We start from the raw sequence: 21,587 nt of genomic DNA, 5'->3' as shown, positions 1-21,587 counted from the left end.
TCTTGCTACAATATTACAAGAAATTATTAAGGAAAATTGCCCTGAAGTTTTACTCGAGGAGGTAAAGTAGAAACAGAAAAAAAATCCACTATTCACCACCTGAAACAGATGCTAGGATGAAAACTTATGGGAATATTATAGCCAAGTTTCAAAGCTCCCAGGTTAAGGAGAAAATACTATAAAAATAAGAAAAAAAACAATTTAAAAGCGGAACTACAATCAGGATCACAGAAGCCTCAGGAGCTTCTATGTTAAAAGACTGTAGGTCTTAGAACATAGTATTTTGAAGAGCAAAAGAGCTGAGGTTACAACCAGAAATAACTTACCCAGCAAGCTGAATACAACCTTGAATGAAAAATAAAGGATATCCAAAGAACTAAAAGACTTTCAAGTATTTGTGACAAAAAGACCAGAACTCAATGGAAAATTTGACATGTAAGATTGTGGAGAAACATAAGGTGAATAGTAAAGACCTAATAAGGTCAAATTGTTTACTTCTTATGTGAAAATATCTTAAGGCTGTCATCATTACTTGGGTAGTTTGAAAGAAAGGCTCAGGCTGAGCTGAGTAAGATGGGTTGATTCTAAAATATAAAACTGGCTGGGAGGGGTAAAAAGGAGCAGTCATTTCATAAAAATGAGGAGTGAAAGGAAGAACTGATACAGAAGAATTGAGTGAGGATGGGGGACTGGATTAAAGAAGGAACATATTCATCTAGAAGGGTAAAAAAGTCTTCTAAATTCTAAAGAAGTAAGAGGGTGAGGGGATAGGAAAAGGGACTTTTAGAAGGGTGTGTACATCAAGAATTAGGATGGTAGAGGAGAGAATAAGGGAGGGATTGTTAGGTGGGTAAAGATGGAAGGTGGGGGAGAGGATAAGGAAGGGACTCTTAGAAGAGTAGGTAGATTAAGGAATGGGAGGATTGGGTAGTGCTCAGAAATAAACTAGATGTTTAAGGAGGGATAGAGTAAACAGGGCAAGAAGGATAAGGAAAAATAGAAGGAAATACACAACTAGAAAACTAACTTTGAATGTGAATCGGATAAACTTATCCAACTTAAAAATAAGAGATACACAGAGTTAAAGGGCTGGAGTAGAATTTATTATGCTTCAGCCGATGTAAAAATAAGCAGCGGTAGCAATCATGATCTCAAAGTTAAAGCTAAAATAGATTTAATAAAAGAGATAAAGGAAACTATACTATGTCAGCAATATTATTCAATATTGTTTTAGAAATGTTACGAATAGCAACAAGAAAAATAACTTGAAGGAATCAGAATGGGAAACGAAGTAATAAACTATCTTTTTGCAGACAATAGTATATTTGAAAAATCCTAAATATTCAACTAAAAATTAGTCGTAACAATAATTTTAGGAAGTAGTAGGATATAAAATAAACATAAATCATCAGCATTTTTATGTATCACCAACAAAACCCTGCAAGAAGAGACAGCAAGAGATGCCCCATTTAAAATAACTATAGACACTATAAAATACTTGAGAGTATACCTGCCAAAACAGACCCTGGAACTACACAAACACAATTATAAAACATTCTTTAGACAAATAAAGTCAGATTTAAATAATTGGAAAAATATTAATTGCTCCTGGGTAGGCAAAGACAATATAATAAAAATGACAGATTTACCTAACTAAACTATTAATTCAATGCCATCCCAATTATATTACTAAAAAATTATTTTACTGAGTTAGAAAAAAATAATAAAATTCATCTGGAAGAACAAAAGGTCAAAAATTTCAAAGAAACTAATGAAAAAAATATATATATAAAAGAAGGAGGTTCAGCAGTACCAGACCTCAAACTATACTATAAGGCAGTAAATATCAAAACTATCTGGGACTGGCTCAAAAATAGAAACGTAGATTAGTGGAAAAGAGTAGACATAAATACATAGTAAAGGATTATAGTAACTTCTGTCCGACAAATGTAAAGATTTAAATTTTAGGAATAAGAATTCATTATTTGGTAAAAAATTGTTAAGAAAGCTGGAAAGCAGTTTAGCAGAAATTGGGCAGACCAATATCTTAAACCATATACCAAGATAAGGTCAAAATGCATACATGACCTAGAGTTATCTGGAGTTATCTCAAGAAAATTAGAACATGGAACATACTACCCACTAGACTCATGAACAGGAGAACAATTTATGAATAAACAAGAAATAGAGAGTATAGCGAGGTGTAAAATGGATTTCAATTATACTAAATTTAAAAGTTATTGTACAAATAAAACTAATGTAGCCAAGATTAGAAGGAATTTTCCAGGAAAACTGAGGGAAATTTTTCAGTCTTTTAAAGAATATGAATCATTGCCCAATTGATAAATGGTCGAAGGTTATGAACAGGTAGCTTGTCAATGAAAAAATCAAAACTATATGTAGTCATATGAAGAAATGTTCACATCATTATTGGTAAAATGCAAATTAATACAACTTTGAAATATGATCTTACACATATCAAATTGGTTAAAATGACAGCTGCCCTTCAATTGAGGAATAGCTACATGTGGCATATGTTGCGCTATATATCAGGGGGAACCTTGTGCAAGTCAAGCTTCAGAAGCCTTGTTTCCTCTTCTAAATGAAGGGCTTGGTTCTTAGGTTGTGGGCCATGTGAGAGCAGGTAGCAGTCCCATCTGGCTCACAGGTCACAGTTTGCCAGCCCTTGGACTACATACTCTCTAAACCACCTTCTAGCTCTAGTTCCTGTGACTAAGAGGTAGAGGCCTACTCGCCATTTAAAAGATCCTGGGCTAAATGATAAAGGCAGGAAAGAAAAAACCATGGCTGACCACAAAGAACCAAGAGGCCTGGTTAGGAAGCAGATCTGAGGGACACCTGGTGGGAGGAACAGAGAAGTGTTTGTCCATGTCCAAAATGGGACAACAGTTGAAAACGAATGGACAGGGAGGCTGGTGGTGTAATCCTATAATAACAACTATGGGGAAGAGTCTGAAGTTGGTGGACTGCTTGACTTCAGAAATACAGGAGGGCTAAACAGCCCCTGGGAATGGAGGGTCACCACACTGCCTAAGAAGGGGTGAACCAGTCCAGATTGGAAAAACAGCAGGTTAAAACGTCCTGACGGGGTGGCTAGGTGGTGCAGTGGATAAAGTGCTGGCTTTGGAGTCAGGAAGACCTGAGTTCGAATCCAACCTTAGATACCTGACACTTACTAGGTGTGTGACCTTGGGCAAGTCACTTAACCTCGACTGCCTCACCGAAAAAAAAAGTCCTAACAATCAGCGGTGGAAGAGGAGCCCAGGAACGTTTGCTGTCCAGGCAAGATTGGAAGACTCAGTCTTCCCCCACCTTCCCCCCCCCCCAAAAAAAAAGAAAGAAAAGAAAAAGACAAATTCTATGATGCTGTAGCTATAAGGTTATGCACTCATTCAATCAGGTAAAATATTAGTTTCAGATACCACACACACAAGTAGGTCAGTAGAAAAATGATTTATTTAGGCTCCTTTCATACATCTTATTGTTTAGGAACACAGTCTCACACAAAATTACAGACTTTGAGAGCAATACTTAAAATAATGAAGGGTCAGGTCAAGGCAAAGCTGATCCCCCTAGACAGAGTCATCAGCCTGGAGGCTCCAGCTCCCTGAATGCACTTGTGCACATCTTCACCAGAAGTGTCTTTTCCTGAAAAGGTGAAATTTACAAGTGGGCTTGTAGGAAATACGGGAATACTTTATTCAATAGTTTCATTATACAAAGGAAAATAATTTCTCTCAAAAATGGGGGGGGAAAACAAAGAGGACAGATGTGATTACTTGACATGAATGATGGGTCAATATAGAAAAACAATGGTGTTATTACTATTATTTTTATAAGATGATCACATCAATGGGACCAAGAGGGTTTTTTCCAAAAACTGAACTAAAACCTTTGCATTTTTACACCAGGCCTTTCCTTATGTCATTCTGAGACCCAGTAAATCCATGTTCCAAACTTTGTCCTGGCAGGCAGAAGGGCTTTTGAAAAGCCATTAAAAGCAGCGCATCCGGTTATGGTTGTATCTTCACAAAAGGAACTCTAACCCAGTAGATAGCCCCTGTAGAAACATAAGAGTGAAAAGCAAGAATTAAGCCATTTCATTCACAATCTTTCCAACTGTCTCTCATTTCTTTTGTAAAGACCTTTTCACACATGCCCTTTGATCTTAACAGCAATCCTGCGAGGGAAGTGCTCCTACTATGGGGCTTCCACAGTGACATTTTTAATGACCCATTTTTAATCTCACTGATGACCAGAAAAACCATGTTTAACCAAATATTTTTGTGGTAATAAATCAGTGTCCAAAAAGACAAAGATAAAAGCAGAGGAAAGAGAAAATTCCGCACACCCAAAGATATGAAAGAGGAAAAGATTAGCAGCTCTGTTTGCAGTAGGAAAAAACTGGAAATTGAGGGAATACTCATCAACTGGGGAATGGCTGAACAAGTCACTGCATACGAATGTGATGAAATACCATTATGCTGTAATGTGTAGGAAAGAGATGATTTCAGGAGCCTGGGAAGACTTGTATGAACTAATATAGAGTAAAGTGTGCAGAACCAGGAGAGCAATATAATAATATTGTAAAGACAATGCATTCTGAGAATCCTAGAACTCTAACACTGTGACCAACCACAATTCCCAAGGACTCACGATGAAACAGGCTACCCAACTTCTGATAGAGGTGACAGACTGAACGTGCAAATTGAGACATAATTTTCTGGGACATGGCCAAAACAGAAACTTGTTTTGATTGGTTATACAAGTCACAGGGGATTTGGTTTCTCTTGCTTTCTCAATGAGGGATAGGGAAAGGCGGTAGGGAAAGAAGGCAGATCTTCACTTGAAAAAAAACTCATTAAAAAAAAAAAAAAAAAGAAAATTCCTTATAAATTTAAAAGTCAGAATGCAGTTTCCTGTAGAAGACACAAACTACTCCTATAATTAGAATTGGGGTTTCTAGAACTTAAATGATCAGTTAATCCAGCTCTTCAGATAATGTGGAAAAAATATGGTGATGTAAAAAAATGATAGTGAATGGCCTATGAGGGAGAAAAAGACATGCTTCTGTGAAGGGGATGGAGGACATCCAAATGTGATATCCTTCAGGGAGGGAGAGGATGATGGGCAGCAGCTAGCCTTGCCATTCATGGTTTCTAAATCAGCTAGTGTGATACATCGGATAGAGTCCCTCATATTCATACAAATAGGGGCCATGAAACCCCTTTGATAATGACAGTTTAAGTTAAACCCAAGTTTTGACATTTTTCTTTAAACATTAAAATATTTTTAAAATTTAAATTATGACCAAAAAATTAATATTGTTTTCAACAAAGTGATCATACATTGACAGGTGGCTACAGCTTCCCCTAAATGACTGTGCAATAACAATATGCAATAATATTTTTATATTTAATTATTACATCAAATCATTAAAAATCCTGCACATTAAATATAAGTAGTTCAATACAACTCTCAAATAAGAGATACAGTTTGCTTCTAAAGGGCAAACCCATTTTCAAGATGGGAGGATTCAGTGCTTTCTTTGTGGGCTCTCTAGATGGCTTTTTGATCTGGGATTAGCGAGTACAAATAATTCTGACATCTTGGCTAGGCCTCAAAAATAAATTAACTTGAAATAAGTAATTTTTTCTACTGAACTATTATGTGGGTGGGTGGGGTATCTGAAAGTGATATTTTAGCTGACAGTGTATAAGGCCTACAAGTGGATTCCTCATGTGTTTTTTGTTTTTTGTTTTGTTTTTTAGGCAATTGGGGTTAAGTGACTTGCCCAGTGTCACACAGCTAGAGTCAAGTGTTTGGTCTGAGGGCGCATTTGAACTCAGGTCCTCCTGACTTCAGGGCCAGTGCTCTATCCACTGTGCCACCTAGCTGCCCCAAGTGGATTCCTTATGAAGATTAAAATTTAAAAAAAAGAAAAGCAAGTCTAGAAGTCAGAATCTGGTCCTATGACCTTAAGATTAACAAAACAGGTGAATGCTATTGAAAGAACATATCTAAATTCAGAATACTAAACTACATACTAGCTATGTTTGCATATAATAACCACTGTAAATGATAATTCGTAGTAATTCAAAGTTGCAGAAAAAGCACCTGCCCCATACTAGTGAGGTGAAGCCTGAAGGAATACAAATTTGTTTTCATTTAACTGATAGGACATGATCATATTTGTACATACTGTGGCTTTGTGCTTATATGAAAACAAGCTACAGCGATATGTTTTCCTCTCCATCTCAGCAAAATGTTAAAGTCATCTTCTCCCATCTTGAAATATTTCCATACCACAAATTGGGGCAGGGGAAGAATTTAAGGCAAGGGAATGGAAAACAGGAGAAACCCCAAATAAAGAGAGAGTACACACTGCAAAATGTCAGTTATAAAACATTAAGTCTTGCCAAATTCAAGGAGTCTTACAGCAGATATTTTATAATTTGAATATATTTTACAGTGCCTACTCTTTTTTCAATGTTTCCATAAAAAAAATCAGAACGAAGGCTAGATGTGGAGAGGAGAGGAAAAGAAGGGAGGGAAGGGAAAGGTAGAGAAGGGTAAGAGAGGAAAGAGAAGAGCTGATGAGATCACCAGAAAGAGCTGGAAGAGGAGCTGCAGGGTACAGGGGGAAAGAATACTGACTAGAGACAGAGGATGCCCACTGAAAGCTTACTTCTAATGCTTACTGGGCCTCAGTTTTCTTATCTGTTAACACGAGAAAGTTGAACCAGATGGCCTCCGCTATCACACCCAGCTATAGGTCTACAATCCTATTCTAGGAGGGCCAGGCAGGGAGTATGGTCCAGAAGATCAAGAAGGAAGATAGCTGGAAAAAAGCCATCCAATTTGGCATTTAAAAGGTCATTGGTGACCTTAAAAAAAAGTTTGTGGTATATGAATGTAATGGAATACTATTGTGCTATAAGAAATGATGAGCAAGTAGACTTCAGAAAAACCTGGAAAGACCTGTATGGACTAATGCTGAGTGAAGTGAGCAGAACCAGGAGAATGTTGTACATAGTAACAGCCACGCTGTGCGATGACTAACTTTGATAGACTTAGCTCTTCTCAGCAATACAAGGATCTAAGACATGTCCAAAAGTCTCATGATGGAAAATGCTATCCACATCCAGAAAAAGAACTATGGAGTTTGAATGCAGATTAAAGTATACTTTTGCTCTTTTCTTTTCTTCTGTTTTGTTTTGTTTCCTCCTACTGGTTCTAATTCTTCTTTACAACATGACTAATGTGAAAATGTTTAATAGGAATGTATATGTAGAGCTTATATCAAATTGCATACCATCATGGGGAGGGAGGCGGGGGAGAAAAATTTAAAACTCAAAAGCTTATGGAAGTGATTTTTGAAAACTAAAAAGAAATTAATTAAAAAAAAAGTGTTCATCCAGTGAGGGGACTGTGGGTTGATAAATGTTGCATATATCGTTAAAAAAAAAAAAGTTTTAGTAGAATGCTAGCTTTGGAAGCTAAAACTACAAACGGTTTAGGAAATACAGAAAAAATATATGGCCGATTTCCATGTGAGGTCCATAAAATCAGTGTCAAAATTATATAGGCCAACTCTTTCAAAATACCTCCAAAATTCATGAGAAATGCTACCTACCTCCAAATAGACCAATGGACAAAATACAGAATGAATCATCATTTTTCCCTCCTCTTTTTCTTTTCTTTTTTTTTTTAGAGGGGTAGTGGTGATGGAAGGGTAGACATAACTTGAATAATGCAGAAATATGCTCTGCATGACTTCATATGTATAACGGATATTGTTAATTCTTGCCTTCTCAATGGTAAGGAAGGGGTAGAGAGAGGGAGAGAATTTGGAACTGAAAATAAAAAGAAAACTGAACAAAAAAAGAAAACCTCCAAAGCTACAGAAAAATATGGAAATAAAACACAATGATGTCAACTACCTTACTAATATTTCTTAAGAAATAAAATCTTAACTATGGAATTTGAACGTAGATTGAAGCATATTATTTGCTATTTTTTTTCTCTCTTCCATTGAATTTTGTTTTCTCTTTCTGGTGGTTCCTCCTATTGGTTCTGATTTTTACTTACAACATCACTAATCTGAAAATATGTTTAATAAGAATGTGTGTATATATATATGTATATGTAGCCTATATCAGATTGTACGCCATCTTGGGGAGGATGGTGGGGAGGAAGGCGGAGAAAAATTTTAAACTCAAAAGCATGTGGAAGTGACTGTTGAGAAATCAAAATAAATTAATTTTAAAAAAAGAGGAAAAAAAAGAAATAAAATCTTACATCAGCACCACAGACATGAATGGCCAGTTGGGCCAATCACACACGTCTACATTCAGGTCTCTCTGAGAACATATCACACCTTTGGGCACATCCTCGGACGCACAAATTTTTAACATCAGGATCCATCTCTGGAACTCTCTATCATGCTTAGAAGTAACGGGCTAAATGAAGAGGTCCAGGTTCTAGGACAAGACCATTCATGGATTAACTATGTTACAAGTCATCTACCTCACCTCTCTGGCTTCAATTCCCTCAAATACAAAAGGAGTTTCATAATAATGAGCATTAAGGTCCTTCCTAGCTCAAAAAATTCCTTACGCTATGTTCTGCATATTATTCAGCTTTACAATGAATAATCATATGAACCATGAACCAGAATGCTTAATGACTTACGGCAGCTTCATCCTCATGAACACTCTCGCCATGAAGAAACTCAAGAGGACGCTGACGAAACCAATGAATAGGAGAAGAAACCTATTGAGCTTGGGAATATTTGGTGCATTGGATCGGTCTAGGATTATGAAACCTAAACCTCCCATTGTAAACAGGAAACTGGATGCAAGTCCTTCCATAATATATTGTCCATTTACTCTGCAAAAGAAAGAATAATTTTCTGCAAAAACTATTAACGTGAAAATTTCCCGCATTCAAGACTAGCTTTCCTTTAGTTTGAAACTAGGATTCTTGAATGCAGCCCTAACTCCCACCTTCTTTGCGGAAGTGGGAGATCATGGGTATGCAGCCAGACATGGCTGCTGTGTTGGCTGGATTTGTCAAACTGCTCTTTCTTCTCTCTGAAACCAAACTCTAGTTTGTGTTGTTTTGGTGGTGGTTCTTGTTTTTTGTCACCCATTCATTCTGAATTTTACAAACAGTCTAATATCTAGAATAACAGTTATTTTTAATTCTTTATTTCATTTCCTTATGATTCCATCTATAGAAAAAAAATTCACATTTTTAGCTGTGTTGCACCCAAAACTGACATTCTGATAGAATGCCATTCTGCCCTCTTAGCTCAGCTGTAAAACATTTACAAACACTCAAAATATGCTTTATCAATGGCAAATTAATTTTAACTTAACAGATATTTTCTTGTGTGATAGGTAAAAAATTTTCATTTTTAAAGGGGAAATCTTTTAAGGGAATATTACAAATTTAGAGCAATACTCATTACTTGAACATAATTCATCACGCTGAGAACATTTCAAGGCTGATCTTAAACCCTACAAGCTTAAAGGAAAGCATTTTTATTAATTACATATGCTATAAAGTGTCAAGTGTTTGGTTTGAGGCCACATTTGAACTCAGGTCCTCCTGACATCAGGGCCAGTGGTCTATCCACTGTGCCACCTAGCTGCCCCAGCAAAATAACTTCTACCTGTATGCCAAGAAAGCAACTGGTCTCTGATGTCCATGTTCATCTGTCATAGCTACCTTTCCTTAAAGAAGGTGAATTTTTCTTAAACAAGTGACTATAGACAAGGGTTCTTAACCTTTTGTTGTGTCACAGACTGCTTCTTGGAAAATTGTTTTTAAATGTGTAAAATAAAATACAAAGGAAATTACAAATGAAACCAATTATATTAAAATACAATCGCTAAAATAAAAAACAAATTCACAGACTCCAGGTAAAGAATCACTGCTGTAAGAAATAAAATCAGGGTCACAGGCCCAACAAGACAGCAGAGTGAACATTTTCTCTAATCCTCACACCCTCTCAAAAACAGAAATGATGCATCAATAAACAGTGTCAGCAGTCTCCGAGGTCCAAAGATAAAAACTCCATGAACTAATGCCTAACTCAACACTCACCACCCACTGCCAACCACACTAACTAGCCACCCAGTCCTGGGCTTGCAACAAAATGCAACCCCCTTAATTCTCCCTTTCCAGTGCTATGGAGATCCAAGCTCCAATCTGCAGAAATACGCTAAGGCCTCAGTAGCCAGCATCGGCAGACTGGTCCATGCTGCAGAGATCTCTGCAGGAGAGCTGAAGAACAAAGAGAACAGGGGAACACATGTGTCTGGACTTAAGAGTTCAAAACCTCCTAAATTTCTGCTCTCTCTCTTCAGAGATTCAAATTCCAAATGACAGAAATCTGCCCAGGTGACAATGGCACCAGCATAGCAATACTTAGTACCACCAGGCCAGAGAACTTGGGAACAGAGAGAATGAGATGTGACATCAGGGACTGGAGGGGTGGAGACATTCCACTAAGCCTAAGAGAGAGTCCAATCTTCCCAAAAGTCTTGTGGCAGAAACCTAGCTAATGAATTGTCCACTACAGGAGGATGCTGAGATGCTTTTGAGATACTACCCCTAGAGAAAAAATAAACTCAGTCACTCCAAAATCCAGCATTTAAGGCAATTTCATAATTAAATAATGGTGTCTTCCCTAAGGAAATTTGGTTGCACTTTAAAATAAGCACACATTGTTCTATCTCCCTCCCACCCCATCACTGCCCCGTTACTTTAACAAAACTTTTTTTTAAGGCAATTGGGGTTAAGCGACTTGCCCAGGGTCACACAGCTAGTAAGTGTCAAGTGTTTGGTTTGAGGCCACATTTGAACTCAGGTCCTCCTGACATCAGGGCCAGTGGTCTATCCACTGTGCCACCTAGCTGCCCCAGCAAAATAACTTCTACCTGTATGCCAAGAAAGCAACTGGTCTCTGATGTCCATGTTCATCTGTCATAGATCCAACACTAGGAGGTTCCACAATGACATCATAAATTATTCCTATGTGGAAAATAACAGTGAAAATTAGACTATTAATAAGGTTACAGCTTTCATTTATCTCTGAAGGTACAAAGACTTTATTTTATTAAAATAAAAAATGCTTAAGATTTGTTTTTCTCCAACTATAATGATCAAAGACCCAGTCTACTTAAGATATGGCCCCTTTAATTTTGTGTTCAGAATTTCAGAAAATTATTCCAAGATAAGAATGAGACTGTCTTAATTTTTAGTATTGCTTCAAAGTAATCAATATTGGAGAAGGCCTCCAATATTTGTTTAAAGGGAAATACAAATTTATGGCTTGAATTGAGCAAAAAAAGAAAATGTACTCCATAACTATTTCAAAAAATTGCTTCCTTTAAATTGTGAGCTATTTCTGGAGAGGTCCTATATATGTTAAATTTAAAATCAAATGAAATGCTTTAATGTCCTATGTCCAGATTCCTTCTCCTCATGACCACCGTCATAAAGAACTTCTCCCCAGTACAAACTACCTCTCTGTGCCTCCCTTTGGCCTCTAATGAACGATACCCTCATATCTCAGTTTTTAGGAGAGGAGGAGAGAACTTTCCTCCTTCAAGCAAATCTGGAAACTGAAATGGACCAAATTAAACAAGAGGAATTTATTACAAACTTACTTTGCAAATTGTTTTGTCTAGTTAAGTATACAGGCCATCGGGGAGTTAAGAAAAAGTTCATTATACTTGTTTGATTTAGGTTCTATACAGCTTAAACCATCAGAAAAAAATTATGCTTTGTTTCCAATCAATTAAATAATTTAAAAAATGTATTAAATAATACCCAAGAATAACGCTAACATTTAAATTGAACATTAAATCAAACTCATTCATTTGACAAATAGTCATTCAGTTACAGATGGGGATCCTGGCCCTCAAAGAGGAAGCTCATTATCTTTCCCAAGTCAGTTGTACCTCCTAACTTGTCTTTCTCTGGCAAAGGCTCTAACATTCTCCTATTCCTCCAGTCATATTCAATAAATGTGCAGTAAGCACCTACTATGTGCAAGTTACCGGAAATAACAGATGAATAAGAAAAAAGTTTACAATCTAATAGGGAAGATAAGTTGGTGGCGGCAGCGAAGACACATGCTTTGATGGATCTGTAGTCTTATTCTCAAATAGCACATTTGATACCAATGGAAAGAGCAGTGGATTTTTTTCTACTGATAAAACCATCACCAGTTTCTGACGCTGAGCCACTGGACAGTACCAAGGACTCTGGTGGTGAGCACTTTCTTGTCCTGGTCCTGCACAGTTGTGGTTGCTGAAGAGTTCTGTAGAAGCTGCAGCATGTGAAGCAGCTGCCAGGTCCTGCTCCACAGGGGTTGCTCCTCTAGATGATGGCTTCAGGGACTGGCCTAGAAACAGGCCTTGTCTTTCTTGGGGGCTGATCCCAGGGCTCCTGAGCTTACCTCCCATCACTGGAAGTTGGTCATTGGTTCGTACTGGTGGTGATGAGGAAGACAGGTCCCTTCTTCATACTGCTGTTCCCCTCAGGGATGGCTGACATTTCAGGGTTGCAGACGATACAACATTTCTTTTGATCCTCACAACAGCCGCATTCAGCAGATGCCAGATTATCCCACTTACCTAATGGAGCCCCAGGTGCTTCAGCAGCTTAAGCTGAGGTGCCTGTGGTCACACAGCTAATAAGTATTAGAGGGCAGAACAAGATCCAGGCATCTGCTGACCCCAAATCCAGTGCTTTATTCATGACACCATACCATCTCATTTCAACGGGAGGCAATGGAAGGATAGGGAGGAATGGGAATCCAGGAATGAGAGACGTCATGGAAGATGGGAAATAGCAAAATAAATGTTGGGAATGGGAGAAGGGAGAAGAGGAGGATGTGTGAGGTGAAAAATGAGGTAGGCTGAAGTCTGTCCATAGTGAGTTTTAACAGTATCTGGGGGTCTTCAATCATGACCTGCTCCTCCGTCCCACCCCAGCTACACAGCAATGGTGTGAACTTGGCATTCTGCACAAGTGTCACTTCTATGAATCCTGAAACTCCCCAATCTGATCACAATCTATTGTCATGCCACCTCTCACTCTACCCCGTTCTTCACCCACAGCACAAGTTCCAAGCAATCCTATGCCCTTCAGGTCCCTCTCAGGCCATCTCCTGTGACCCTTGGTGAACCAGTTCAACTCTATATAGTCTCTTGAGACCTTTGCCTCCTTATATCTCAACTGTGCCTTGCCAAGCCGATCATCCCCAAAATCTGTTGCTACTCAACAAAAGTGGAGAAAATCACAAAATCATGCTGATGAGGTCCACTAAAAATTTATCTTGTGCAACCTCAACTGGGCCCTCACTGTTGCAAAACAATCTACACCTCCCTAATTAACTCAGTATCTCACCACAACAGGTCTTCAAACCTTTTCAACCCTCTTTACTTCCTCAGCTCCTTCTTTCTCCATCCCCTCTCAACAGATAGATAACCTTGCTCCCTATTTTACTGAAAAAATTAAGGCCATTCACCAAGAACTCCCTTTTCTCCCCTGTCCCTCTCTTACATCACCCAGATACCTTCTGCCATTATCTTCCTTCACCATTTCACATGAAGAAGTGGCCCTTCTTGCCAAAGCTGATCCCATTTTCCCATTCCATCCCATCTTCTCCAACATATTGCCTTCTCTATCATCCCTACTATCACTTATCTTTAACATCTCCCTTTCTACTGGCTGCTTCCCTACTGCCTACAAACATGCCCATGTCCCCACCATCCTCAAAATAAACCCTCACTTGATACACCCAACCCTGTTAGCTCCTGTCCCATACCTCTCCAGCCTTTTGTAGCTAAATTTCTGGCAAGGGCTCTTGAAAATAAGTGCCTCCACTTCCTCTGCTCTCACTCTTGACTCTCTACAGTCTGGCTTCTGACCTCATAATTCAACCAAAACTGCTCTCTCCAAAGCCACCAATGATCTCTTAATTAACTGCCAAATCAAATGGCCATTTTTCAATTCTCGTCCTTTGAACTTTCTGCAGCCAACCCCTCGCTCTTTAAAATTCTCCTCACTAGATTTTTATGATACTGCTCTCTCCTGGTTCTCCTTCTACCTGTGCGATTCCTCCTTCTCCACGTCCTTTGATGGAACTTCATCCAGGTCTTGCCCAAACACCATGGATGTTCCACAGAATTCTGTCCTGGGCCATCTTTTCTTTCCCCTCTATACTATTTTACTTAGTAATCTCATCAACTCCTATGGATTTACAATTATCTCTACGCTGATGATTCTTAAATCGATTTATCTAGTCCTAACCTCCACTGACCTCCAGTGTCATATCCAACTATCTATTAGCCTTCTTGACTATATGTCCTGCAGTAATGTCAAATCCAACACATTCAAAACTGAACTCATTTTCCCCCTGCACACCCTCTCGTCCTTCCAAACTTCCCTATTACTGTTAAGGGTACCACACAAGCTCAAAACCAAGGAGCCACCCTTGATTCTTCACTTTCTCTCACCCCCATATATCCAATCTGTTGCCAAAACCAGTTGATTTCACCTTTGTAAAAATACCTCAGATATATCCCCTTCTCTCTTGATACTCTACCACCCTGGTGCAGACACTCATCTCCCCACATGTGGACTACTGTAACAGTCTGCCTGATATGACTCCAGTCTCTCCCTATTCCAGTCCATCCTCTACTCAGCTACCAAAGTGATTTTCCTAAGTGTAGGTTCAACCAGGGTGTCCCCCCCTCCCCCCAATAAACTCCAGTGGCTCTCTATTACCTTCAGGACCAAACATAAATTTCATTTGGCATCCAAAGCCAAATAACCTACCCCTCCCACACACACACCTTTCCATTCTTCTTAGACCTTATTCCCCGCAATGTTGGTGTTTGTCCTTCATTTTCAAAGAGGACCAATGATATCACAAGGTGATGCCTTGACTTTCTTGTGAACTGGATTTAAATGAGGCAGAGCTGCACAACGTCATCAGCCTCCTTCTCTCTTCCAGAGTCACTGAAGTCCAGTGGCAGGAAAAAAGTCAGGATGACTTCCATAGCTAAGAATCAGTGGATAACCTTTGCTCTTTGATGCCTGACCAAGCTCTCCACAGAACCTGCTTCAGCCATCTTCATGGCCAATGGAACAAACTGTTTTAATCCACCAGTGCTGCTGGGGGAAATCTTCACATGTTTGTGGTAGACATCCCCCAACTCACTGACAGGTTTGAGGCCTGCTGGCTTAGCCCATCTGCCAAGACAGTTTTACCACAGTATGGTCCCTGCTATAGCTTCTTGGAGCCACAGGTGAGAGGTGGGTGACAGGTGGACACCAAAGGTGTGTGAACAGCCCTGAAGAGGGCTCAGCAAGCCCTCGTATCAGAGCGGTTCTCCCGACCATGTACTCCTTGATCCAGTGACACCAGCCTCCTTGCTGTTCTTCAAACAAAACACTCCATCTCTCAGGTCTGGGCTGAGACTTTCTCTGGTTGTCCCTGGAATGCTTTCCCTCCTTATCTCCACCTATTGTTCCTGGCTTTCTCCGAGTTCCAGCTAAAATCCCACTCCCCAATTCCTTTTAATCTTAGTGCCTTTCCTCTGTCAGTCATTTCACATTTATTTTGTCTAAAGCCTGTCTGTACATAGTTGTTTTCATGCTGTCTCCCCCCACTGACTGTTATTAAAAGGGGTCCGTCTTCTGCCTTTCTTCAAGTGCTGAGCACAATGCCTGACACAAACTGGGCACTTAATAAATGCTTACTGACTCTCTGACAAGTAATGGAGAGTTTGTTTTTGATTAGGTGAATGACACTATCCAAACCATTTATCAGTACAATTTTCTAAAAGTTATGCAGAGCACCAACTAGAGCAGTAGTTCTCAAACTTTTTTTTGTTTCTTTCACAGTATTATTCTTTTTCCTGAAGAATCACTGGAGAGCTCTTTCCCTTCTCTCAAGATGGCGGACAAAAAACTCCCAAAGGAACCAAAGGAAAAGAAGATCCGAAAGGAAAAAAAGGAGAAAAACAAGAAAGAAGATGTGGCTGAAAAGGTGGTGAAAAAGCCCCGAAAGCACTGCAGTTGGAACCCAGTCCTGGCCTGAGGGATCAGTCAATACTCTGGGTCTGCAATGTATTCCAGGAAAGCCATGTACAAGCAGAAATATGCTGCACCAAAAAGCCGGACTGAAAGGAAAAAAGAAAGAGAAGGTGCCTGCTACTATCTCAAAGCCAGTTGGTGGTGATAAGAATGGAGGAACCTGTGTGGTAAAGATTCGCAAGATGCTGAGGTATTACCCTACTGAGGACGTGCCTAGAAAGCTGCTAAGTCATGGCAAAAAGCCCTTCAGCCATCATGTGAGGAGACTTCGATCTGGCATCACCCTGGGCACAGTTCTGATCATGCTCACTGGCCGCCAAGGGGGCAAGAGAGTGGTTTTCCTGAAGCAGTTGGCTAGTGGCTTGCTCCTGGTGACTCGACCTCTGACCATCAACCGTGTTCCTCTAAGAAGGACCCATCAGAAATGTGTTATTGCCACCTCTACCAGGGTTAACCTTTCAGGTGTAAAAATTCCAGATCATCTTACTGATGCTTACTTCAAGAAGAGGCTCTGTAAACCTAGACACCAGGGAGAGATTTCTGACACAGAAAAAGAGAAATACGAGATTACAGGGTAGCACAAGGCTGATCAGAAAACAGTGGACCCTCAGATCCTGTCCCAAATCAAGAAAATCCCTCAGCTCCGTGGTTACCTGCGTTCTGTATTTTCTCTCTCTAACGGAGTTTATCCTCATAAACTGGTGTTTTAAATGCCTTGCACCGAACTCTGATTAAAAACATCTGGAATAACAAAAAAAACCCCAAAAACCAGAATCACAGAAAAGATGAGAGACTCACACAATTACACATGCAAATTTATATAATTCACACATCCAGCAAAAAATCAGGACTATCGTGTCACATGAAAACCACTGCCCTAGAGAAGGGAAAGCCTAAAGGCAGGGAGACCAGTTAAGAATCTGGACTGAAGGTCTTTGCAAGAGACAATGAAACTCCTAGGCTAAGATGGTAAAGAGGGGATTGATGTTGGATACACTTCAAAAGAAGGTTGACAGCACTAGGGATAGAAATAGAGAAAAAAATCAAAAACAACTCTGTTTGAAACTGGAGGACTTGAGAGAACAGAACAACATCCACCAGACATGTGGGAATGTAAGATTTAAGACGACGGATAGGGCGTTGTTGGGGGTAAGGTGAAATGAGCTTGGTTTTGAGGCATGCTTGAAGTTCCATTTGAATATGCACATGGCATCCATGTGTTCAATGGGCAGCTGGAAAGGTGGGGCCAGAGTCTAGGAGCATCAATCAGGTCTGAAGATACAGATCTAAAAGTCATCTGCAGAGAGGTGATAACTAAAGCCATACCCTACATAAAAATGATTGATGTGACAGTGTAGAAAGAACAGCGATAAGGACAGATACTTGGGTGATATTCCCGTTTAAAATAGGAAGATAATGATCCAAGGATCTAGAGTAGGAGTGGTCAGAGAGTGAAGTCAGAAAAGAACACAGATGCACCCTCTAAAGAAACCATTCGGGAGTTGTACTTTAAATTAAAAAGTCTTCATGCGCTTGTAGGGTCTATAAACTCTCCAATAGACTTCTGAGATCTAAAGCTTCCTGGGAGGGCAGAGGCTAAAGAACTGTGAATCTAATGTCGGTACACAGTAATTTCAGGCAAAGCTAAAAGCTTTACCTTAAAAACTTCCATAATGGAAAGAAGCTGGTGAACCGAGAATCAGGAGACCCAAACTTTAATCTCAGCTCTGCCACTAACTAGCTGCTTGATCTCAGGATAATGAGAGAACCTCAAAGAGGGATGGAAAACAGGTGCCATCCATTCTAACCTACACCTGAAAAAGAATCCCTTTCTACAAAATACTGGACAAGTGGTCATCCAGCCCTTGCTTGAAAACCTCAAAAAAGTTTGAGGTGAAACCCCTAGGCAAGAAATGCCTTCTTCCACTTTGGGAAAACTACTGAGGCTCATATGGCACCAGGCCCTTCACCATCCCAGATGCCCTTTTAAAAACATTCTCCAACCTATTCAAAAACTTTGTAAAACACAGCACCCCAAACTGAATACTAGAAGTGCTGGGGTGACCAGAACAGAGTGGCATGGCACTATCACCTTCCTAGTCTCTGATGCTATCCCTATCTAGACAACCTAAGACATTTCCTCATCAATAAAGGTTCAACGGAATTAGATGACTTCTACAGCCCCTTCCAGCTATGACATTCTATATGCAAATGAAATCACATTTTCTCTTTTCTTAATCTACAATCCTTATGATTCAAAGACTTTTCTAAGCTGAGTTTATCCAAAATGAAATCAGAAAGCAGCCAGTCACGCTTGAAAGGGCTGAAGGAAGAGGCAATCCAAGAGGGGTTCATCACTGGATTGCCAACTCATCACTCTGGTCAAGGACCCACCCTTTTCAACTTCTCACTTCCAGTGCTTCCGAGATTTCGGATTCCCCTGGTGTTACTAAGACTGAGGGCAAACCTCCCACACGGTTCATTTTGTGAATTACGGTGCTGAAAAAACGTTCCCTGACGAGTATCCTTCTACTTTTTGGCAAAGAACTCCTCTAAGTTAAAGCAGGCTGGTTCTCTGCCAGCTTTTGACGTCCAAGCTTACTTTACTTTGTCTATGAACAAAGAAAATTCTCTAACTCTGGATCTGCTTCCGGGGCACTTCTAACCCAAAGTAACCAGAAAGGGTGGGAAAGGGGAAGGGAACTGGCCCTTAACTTTAATAGAACTGCACTCTTCTGTAACCCCAAATATTTTATGGTATGCATGTACAAACACTATTTGAGCAGGGGTTCACAGACTTCACCGAGCAGACTTACAAATGACACAGAAATGGCGAAGAACTCCCGGACTAGCTCCCTAGGTCTGGACAATTCAACGTTTATTGAACTGAACTGTTATTCTACTTGTCTTAAATAGAGTCATTTCTCTGTTATCTCCCCATTAGATTTAAGCTCCTTAAGGGCACGGACCGGCTTTTCTCTCTTTTTGTATGCCCAGCGCTTAACACAATGCCTGGAACTTAATAAATGTTGGCTGAATCGAATTACGTAGCTTACTTTGTACGAATTTGTTTGCCTGTAGTCACCCTCATTAGACTGTATGCTCCGGGTGGGCAGGGGCTGTCTTTCGCCTCCTTTTGCGTCCCTAGGGTTGGCACATAGTCGGCGCTTTAATTTTATTGGCGAACTAACGTGACAAGGGTCTATGTGCAGAAGCTGGGGGCCAAGGGGACGCTGTGAAGGCGAGGGAACCCGGAGGCAGAGCCCGCTGGGAACCCCCGACCCCGAGCCCCGCCGGCGTTACCTCCAGTGATGAGGAAATAAGACACCACCACCAGGGCGTACACCGTCATAGCCGACGGCATGTGGGCCCATGGCGGCTTCTTCAGCTTCAGGTTGGGACACTCGAGGACCACGAAGGGCACCCGGTACAACGTCTCCATGTCGGCGGCGACGTGCGACGACCCCCAAGCCCTTCACTCCGCGGCGCTGGCGCTACCGCCGCCGCCGCGGCACCGGAAGGAGAACCCTTGGTGGGGAGCGTGCTCGGGGAGGGATCGCCGGGGTCTTGAAAGCTAAGAAAAAGCCTGAGGAAGAACAGACGACAGCCGCGGCAAGCAACCCTAGAAAAACTAAAAAATAAAATTTAATTATTTTCAGATGTTTCGTGACACTGGAGGTGTTCAGAGATTTGGGGATTTTTAATATACGATTGAGTGATGAGGTTTAGCCGGCCAGGACTCGCACGGCTCTAGACGTGGCGACGGCGGAGGAGCGGAATGACCGCCTCCCTCCTCGCCGCTCCCCACTGGCCGCCCGGAGACCTGGGCGGGCTCTGATGTCGTGGAGCTCCGGGATTGGATGAGCATGGGTTGGCGGCTGGGTGGGCGGGCGCTTTGGGTTGCCGGGCAGCTCAGACCCAGACCGGAAGTTGTGTCGCTAGCCTTACTTCTGCTTGGGGAGAAAGCCTAGGCGTTTGGGGGGGACCCTCTTAGAGGAGTTCGGAACCCCAGTTTTGTTTACGCGCAAGAGCCCCACTCCTGTAATAGCAGAGTCATATTTCAAGTGCAGATTTTCGGTCTCTAGATCCAGTGTTCTAATATAACATGCCTCACTGCCTTTTGCCCTTGACTTTCACCGCTGTGAAATTAGGGATGGGGGAGGGGAGAAGGGCGACGAAGCGGACCCCTAGCCTAGTCCCAGCTGCTTGCAGTTCTGTTGTCTCGGGATGTTTTAGCTCCATACATAATGCAAAATGCCTTTTCTATTATATCATCTTAGCATTGGAAGGGACGTCAGAGTCATTTGGTCCAACACATTCTTTTTTCCTTTTTTTTCTGCAAGGCAGTTGGGGTTAAGTGACTTGCCCAGGGTCACACAGCTAGGGTCAAGTGTTTGGTCCGAAGCTGGATTTGAATTCAGGTCCTCCTGACTTCAGTGTCGATGCTTTATCCACTGCACCATCATGTCCAGTGCATTCTTGAGCAGGAAGTGCAACATCCCCTTTATAACATCCCAGCCTACCGGCCATGAAGCCTCTGCTTTAAGAATCCCGGTGAAGCCCTGACAGCAATATTGCATGGTGGTCTACTGTGCACAACTTAGCTATGTTTAGCAATACAACTGTCCAAGACAACTCTGAAGGACTTCAGAGGAAAGGTGCTGTTCATCTCCAGAGAAAGAATGATAGAGCCTGGATGCAAATCAAAGAAACTTTTTCTTTACTTTTCTTTTTGGTCTGTTTTCTTTTACTGAATGACTTACATGGAAATGTTTTGCATGACTACACATGTATAATGTGTGTCAAATTGCTTACCTTCTCAATGAGAGGGAGAGGGAAAGGAGGGAGAGAATTTGGAACTCAAAATTTCAAAAAAAATAATGTTAGAATCGTTTTTTACATGTAACTGGGAACACAATAAAATATTAAATTTAAAAAAAAGAATCCCAGTGATGGGGAACAAGATCTTTTGAAGTAGCCCATTCCACTTTTGGACAGGCTCGGAAGGCTAGCAACAGTTTTATTTTGTTTTTCATCCTGAAAATAGAAATGAAAATTAATCTAGCCCCAAAGAAGAGTTTAATGTCATAACCTCAAGAAATTGTTTTTCTCAGAGCCGTAGATTTAATCTTTCCTATTTGTATGAAGTCTATGCACTAAGATACATGTGTTATTTATGGTTTGTACTGTTCTGTATTTTTTCATTTTTTTTACTGAACTCAAGAGTTAGGGCATCTAGGTGGTACAATGGATAGATCATTGGGACTGCAGCCCAAAAGACCTTAGTTCAAATCCGGCCTCAGATACTTCCTAGCTGTGTGATCTTGGACAAGTCACTTAACCCTGTTTGCTTCAGTTTCCTCATCTGTAAAATAAGCTGGAGAAGGACATGGCAAATCTCTCTAGTATCTTTGCCAAGAAAACTCCAAATGGAGTCACAA

General features: G+C 40.6%; 1 protein-coding gene and 1 pseudogene across 1 annotated transcript; one reads left to right on the top strand and one right to left on the bottom strand.

The window, feature by feature from the left end:
- Positions 1 to 3,459: 3,459 nt before the first annotated feature.
- On the bottom strand, positions 3,460 to 19,684 carry OSTC (oligosaccharyltransferase complex non-catalytic subunit). The gene is made up of 4 exons (XM_021001394.2): positions 19,450 to 19,684; positions 10,971 to 11,064; positions 8,716 to 8,913; positions 3,460 to 4,081 (listed from the first exon to the last, which is right to left on the bottom strand). The coding sequence occupies exons 1-4, from the start codon at positions 19,586 to 19,588 to the stop codon at positions 4,063 to 4,065; spliced, it is 450 nt and encodes a 149-aa protein (XP_020857053.1). The 5' UTR covers positions 19,589 to 19,684; the 3' UTR covers positions 3,460 to 4,062.
- On the top strand, positions 15,993 to 16,870 carry LOC144455422 (large ribosomal subunit protein eL6 pseudogene; annotated as a pseudogene).
- Positions 19,685 to 21,587: the final 1,903 nt, after the last annotated feature.

The sequence above is a fragment of the Phascolarctos cinereus genome, unplaced genomic scaffold, assembly GCF_003287225.1.
Source record: "Phascolarctos cinereus isolate Bilbo 61053 unplaced genomic scaffold, phaCin_HiC Scaffold_9;HRSCAF=440, whole genome shotgun sequence".
Taxonomy (NCBI): domain Eukaryota; kingdom Metazoa; phylum Chordata; class Mammalia; order Diprotodontia; family Phascolarctidae; genus Phascolarctos; species Phascolarctos cinereus.
This window is presented reverse-complemented; position numbering and strand designations above follow the sequence as displayed.

What these genes read in the sequence shown, in the direction of transcription:
- OSTC (XM_021001394.2), bottom strand. Translation starts at nt 19,588, where the DNA reads ATGGAGACGTTGTACCGGGTGCCCTTCGTGGTCCTCGAGTGTCCCAAC. An exon ending in TTATTTCCTCATCACTGGAG is followed by an intron (nt 11,065 to 19,449) that starts GTAACGCCGGCG and finishes TTTTCCACATAG; the next exon opens with GAATAATTTATGATGTCATT. An exon ending in GTTGCTTTCTTGGCATACAG is followed by an intron (nt 8,914 to 10,970) that starts GTAGAAGTTATT and finishes TTTCTTTTGCAG; the next exon opens with AGTAAATGGACAATATATTA.